Consider the following 6,000-nt stretch of genomic DNA (forward strand, 5'->3'; position numbering starts at 1 on the left):
AACTTAGTTTTTTTTTTTTAATTGTGGTCTTTGATTTGATTTATTGGAAGGAAGAAAGAAGCACAGAGAGGAAAATAAAGAAAGTGGAGTGGGGGGTGTTTACAATTTGGTGAAACCAGGAGAAATATTTAATCTTTTTACTGTTATTCTCATAGTGGTGGTGGTGGTGGTGGTACTTACTTGCTACATATTTATTGTTTTATACATTTTGCTTACACAGAAAACTTGTAAACTTTTTTCTTTATAAGTTTGCAAAATTTAAATGAATAGTTTTAATTAAGAATGACTCACCCCACATTTAAACCCAACCTCGTGAGGAGACAATAGGAACATGAGCTAATGCACCGAAAATACCATTTTGAACCATTTTTGTAACTGTTCTTGACTTTTTGGCTAGGAGCAAAGTGTAGTCTCCATGGGGATACTGCATTTCATCTTCCCTTTTTTCAGTTAGTGAATGAAAAATCCTTCTGGACCGAGACAATTTTCATTACCATCCAAGGACACTTCTTGTGAACCGAATTTTCCTTATATTATAAAAAAACAACCATGCCTCTAATCTGCACTAGTAGGGAGGTAAAAAGTTGGTAACTTTTTTAAGTTAAAAATGTATTTTATGAATTTTTTAGATTGGGTTTTAATGTAGCTCCTCACCAAAAAGGCTCTCTGGATTGGAACAAAAATAAAAATGACATTAGTCTAATGACTTTTCTTTTACTGGATAGGAAAGATATTAAAAATGCAGAAATCTGCCCTCATGAGGGAGACAATAGGGCCATGATATCTGCAATGGTTTTTAAAATAAATACAAAAAAAAAAACAGACAACACAAAATAGTCTTAACGGTTTTAAAAGAAAAAGAAATCTGCCTTTGCAATTTTGTACATTTATACATTTTGCTTACAGAAAAAAAATCTCTTGCTATATTTTTTTTATATATATATTTTTCTTAAAATATATACAAAATAAGCAAACAATGCAGATTTTTTTTTTTTTTTTTTTTTTAATCAAAAAATATATATATTTGGCTTACAAGTTTGGTGTGTGTGCGTGAAAAATCGAAAATGAAAGCAATTGATGTCAACTCTAATCTGTCCTTTTCGCATTTGTTTGCTTTTGGGATACCTGAAATCCATTTGACCCAAAAAATTTCATAAACTTGAATAATACTTATTTATAATCGTTTTTATCCTGATATTTTTTAAATTTAAAGTTAGGAATTAAAAAATAATCATTTGAACTGATGGACTGAAGAGAAAAGTTTGAGTAAACTTATGTTGAATATTTTAGCTAATGCGTGCCTGTTATATATATATATATATATATATATATATATATATATATATGAAAGAAAGGGAGGTTTGACAATGAGAAAAAAATATGTAATGGCCGTGAAACATAGATATTATTAAAAGAAAATCCTGAAATAGTTTACCAATTGTTATAATTTGAGGATTAAATAAGACATTCATAAAAGTATTTTCTTTTTCAGAATTGTAATTGTAAATGATATGCTGACAATAACAAATGCAACACCGGAACAAATTCAGGTAAAATCAATTTTTACTACTTTAGCATTTTGTCAATTGAATGAATTAATGGATTTTAATGGGAGTAAAAAAAAATATAAGTACTTTCCTATTCTAACCAATAGATTGAATAAAGTTTGTAGTATTCTCCTCATTTTTAAATTTGTCAATGTTAAACATCTATCAAGTCATACTTTTTATTTTTATCTTTTCTAGTCTGCTTTCAAAACTCCTGCCCCAACACCTTCCTCCAGCCCAACACAAGGAGGTGGCATTATCGAAGGAGAACCTTCTACATCAGCTGGATTGGAAACTGCTGGCCTGATGGCAGCAAACTTGACAGAAGTTCAACAACAAATGGTGGCTCAGTTTTCAGTACAATCTGGAATGAATGCAGAATATTCATTTCAGTAAGTTGATCAGAATTTCTACAGTTTACATTTCTTCAACAATATATATGCAACATTTTGGCTGATCTGCTTTCAGGTCTTCTTTGACGTAAGGTGATAGTTTTTCCATATTTAAATGTGTTATGTTAGTGATTATCTATGTACATTGATGTTTCAAGTAAAGCTAAATTGCTTGCATTGAATTCAAAGATTCTTTGGTATTTAGTTTTGTGAATCTAGAAAAAGATCACCTTTAAAGTTGTATACAATGTTTTATCAACTAAAAATGGAAATTATTTCATCGGAAGATTTCTTCAAATGTCACCGATTGTATTCCTTGATGTTTTTCAGGTGTTTACTACAAAATGAATGGAATTATGACAAGTCTGCTCAAGTATACATGGATTTAAAGGTAAGAGTTTCAAACAGAATAACTTATTTAGAAAGCTAATCCATTCATGTCTGTTGGATATCTTGCATTCTAATCAATTTCCCATCGCAGAATGGGTATAAGCAATAAATATAGCGTTAGTTTAAAATTTTAATGGTTTTTCTTTCTTTTGAGAGTATAGTTTAACTGTCACATCCTAAATAGTTAAACTGATAGTAATAACAATAAGAAAAATAATCATAAGAATAATTGTTACAGTGATGCTGCCAATATTAAAAATAAAATACTACAAATAATACTATAAATAATAATATAAAAAATGTTAGAAAATAAGTTGTAATATTAGTAAAAAATATTAGCAATAATAATACTAAAATCACCACCAACAATAACCAAAAACTGACATCAACCATAACAATAGCAATACTAATACTACTACTACTAATGATGATGATGATACATAACAAAATATGAGTTAGCCAAAAATAGTGTTAACTAAAGTAGGTTTCGGATATAAAAAAACTTCCTGCTTTGGATGACTTAACTTTTGTTGTGACAATTGTGAGGTGAAACTGCCCCTGTTAAGAATGGCTTGTATTAACTGTTTGTGCTGAAATAATATTTAGAAAGCTATTCTAAACATGACATGTTGGCTGTTTATGATATCTTTGTATTAAATTGTTAGGTGAAAGTATAGAATAAACTTTGAAAAGACTGGTTTGTATTCTCCAAAAATAACATTTAAAATTAATAAACCTGATTATTTGTTAGTATGAATAGAAATATAAGTACAAACCATGTTTTTTTTTTTTTTAATTAAAAAAACAAAACAAAAAACTTAATGGTCAATTTAAAATAAACATTCAATGTTCATGATTTCATTTTATGAAATTGTTAGGTGAAAGTACACTATTTTTAAAGACTGGTCCATATTCTGCATAACTAACTTGAAACGAATAGAAGCTAATGTAAATGAAAATATTAGTATTAATCTTGATAATTTTAAAATAAAAAAAAAAAAACGTCCCTTTTCTGCTTTTCAAGCTGTGTATGCTTTTAGATGTAAATTTATACATTTTCTATATTCAGTGCATGAATACATGTAAATTAAAAAATAGAAGTGAAATTTATTATCTGTTTTTATATATAATTTTTTTCTGAAATTGCATTGACACCATGTTGTTGCTGAGTGGTGTTCAGAAAAGACATTCAAGCGAGCTGGTTTAGGTCTAGAACAGCCAATAAAATTGTTTGTCTGGAGTGTAACAGTGCCATCATATGGGAGCATTCATGAATGACGTAATGGATAAATTTTAAAAGTCTGGAATGTAAAGATAAACACTGACAGTACGACTAGTATTAAGTTAATGTAAGAAAAGCTCCCTGTTTCTTCTGGGCACATAACAAGATATTTTAAAGAGGGTAAAATCGCTTTGAACCTTTTCAAAATATTACTATTTTGGGAAAGTTAATCTTATCTGATATAAATATAGGAATTTACGATATTGAATGAAATTGACTGATAATGTCCACAAAACATGCAGCAGGTATTGACCATATTGATATACATGACCAGATCATGTGACCATATTGAATTTATGTGGTGTCTGTGTTTTTATTGCTATGTTTTTTTTCTAGATAGGAAAATAGTTTCCATTGTATTAATTGTAGAGATGTATATATAACATCCATTTCTAACTTCACACATATATAGATACGAATGCACTGATCAAATTATTCTAAATTTCATCAGATAGCCCCCCTCTCCCTTTTTATAAATATAGTTTATTCTTAATGTTCTATGTGAGTGCAATTTAACTGTAATTGTTTGGTAGATTTATTTTTGAGAAATCTTGCAAACAATTGGGAATTGATTGCATTTATCTCTTAAGCTCATTTTTATTTTAAAGTTTTGGCTTTTTTTTTTTTTTTTTTTTTTTTTACAAAGGAGTCACCACTTATCAAGACCCGGAGGCCACTTGAACATAAGGGTTAATATTAATGTTTAAATTGTTAAATAAAATTCCAGTGTTGCATTGAGTAAAAGCAGTTAAGATTATTGATAGCAAACATTTAAAAATGGTTGCTATTTTAAATGCTTTAATCTTTAGCTTCATTTCTTCTAATGATCAGAGTGCATGCCACCTAATGATTACTGATGCAAAGTATAAAATCATGCTACTTATGCATTATAAAAGGATATAAAAAATGCAGTTTACGTGCTATGTTGAAATTAGTAAAAAATTTCCAAACTTACAATTATAAATCTGCTAGCACTTTCTTTTTTCTTTTTTTTTTACAAGAAACATTCTTATTATGTAATTTGAAATAGCTAATCTTAAAAACAAGGGAGGTAAGTCAGTTTGTTATACGAAATTGGCTGCAATAGAAGAAATTGTTAAAACTGCATTATTCAATAAATTTTATATTTTTTAAATCATTTTTCTACTTTTTTAGAATTTTTACCAATTTTGACATTACACGTAGTTATGTAATAGTATTTTTTACTTAAACTGTATTTTATTGATAACCAATTATAATGCACAAGTATTGGAGTTGTATATCATACAATTGAGAATCTTGTTCAATAAGTAATAGAAAAGTTGTTTATATCCCATAAAACATGTTAGGCAAATCTCCATTATTTTGCCAAGTATTATTTTCAATGTTCATCTTTTTAAAAGTTACAAATTGTTTACTCCACTCCTCTTTGATTCAAATGTTAGATAATATATTGTGCTAATTATTTGCTTTAATCTTTTGGATATTTCATTTTTTAATCTAAAATTATGAACTTAAGATCATATTCTTGATCTTTTAATTATAATTTTAAAATTAAAAATTACTTTTTTTCTCTTTTACAGGCAAATGGTAAAATTCCTGAACAAGCTTTCCTCCGATGAAACTTGCCTTTGACTTAAATCAACTCTATGCTCTATTGTACATATTGTAAATCATGTTTCACCTGAATCAACTGATATGATTCTAATCATAAAAATTAAGACAAAAAAAAAAAGCTGAAGATTGACTTTGGTTTAAAATACATTTTTCAAAATAAATTTTTACTTTTTTGTTTCTTTAATATAATTTTGCTTGTCCAATTTCTTTAAAAATTACATGGAAATCGAATTCACGAATTAAACCATTTTGTGCATCAATTAAAATTTTTTTTTTCATCTCTGACACGAGTAATAGGAGAAAAAGCAGATTAAATTATAACCAAGTTAACTGGAAGATATGTTGTGCAGGTTGAATGAAAAATTTTGATAAATTTAGCTGTTCACTCATCAAGGTATGTGTCTCTCCAAAAATTAACAAGAGTTCTTGTGCATTCTTGCTCCTACCTCTGAACCCTTAATACTTCTATTTTTAGCATTTATAATTTCATATTATAAATAAAACTAGCAGGGCCCATGTACCAGTGTTGCTTGGTGGAAATATGACACACAGCCAGAACAGATACAGTACCCCCCTCCCCTAAAAAACAAAATAGTCTTTGAGTGCATTAACCTATGTGAGACATACATTACAGACTATGGATAAACAGCTAAAAAAGTAAAATGGGTAGATGGCGCCAGTTGCTAGTGGTAGTCATTTTCAGCTCAAGAAAATTGTGGGCAGTGGTCAAAATGAAAGCATCTGGATTCCACTTGCTGTCGTAATTGGCGAGTATAGTTGTCTTAGGGCGATT

General features: G+C 28.4%; 1 protein-coding gene across 2 annotated transcripts in view; it reads left to right on the plus strand.

Moving 5' to 3' along the window:
• LOC145293972 (nuclear RNA export factor 1-like) overlaps positions 1-5,391 on the plus strand; it is a 63,243-nt gene extending 57,852 nt beyond the window's left edge. For both annotated transcript variants that reach the window (XM_080140854.1, XM_080140855.1), the window contains exons 21-24: positions 1,493-1,550; positions 1,746-1,939; positions 2,270-2,330; positions 5,174-5,391. In XM_080140854.1, coding sequence (XP_079996980.1) covers positions 1,493-1,550; positions 1,746-1,939; positions 2,270-2,330; positions 5,174-5,212 — 352 coding nt within the window. In that variant the 3' untranslated portion in view covers positions 5,213-5,391. The remainder of the gene's footprint in view (positions 1-1,492; positions 1,551-1,745; positions 1,940-2,269; positions 2,331-5,173) is intronic.
• Positions 5,392-6,000: the final 609 nt, after the last annotated feature.

This window comes from Euprymna scolopes, chromosome 15 (assembly GCF_053919585.1).
Source record: "Euprymna scolopes isolate OS-2025 chromosome 15, ASM5391958v1, whole genome shotgun sequence".
In the NCBI taxonomy this organism is placed as follows: domain Eukaryota; kingdom Metazoa; phylum Mollusca; class Cephalopoda; order Sepiida; family Sepiolidae; genus Euprymna; species Euprymna scolopes.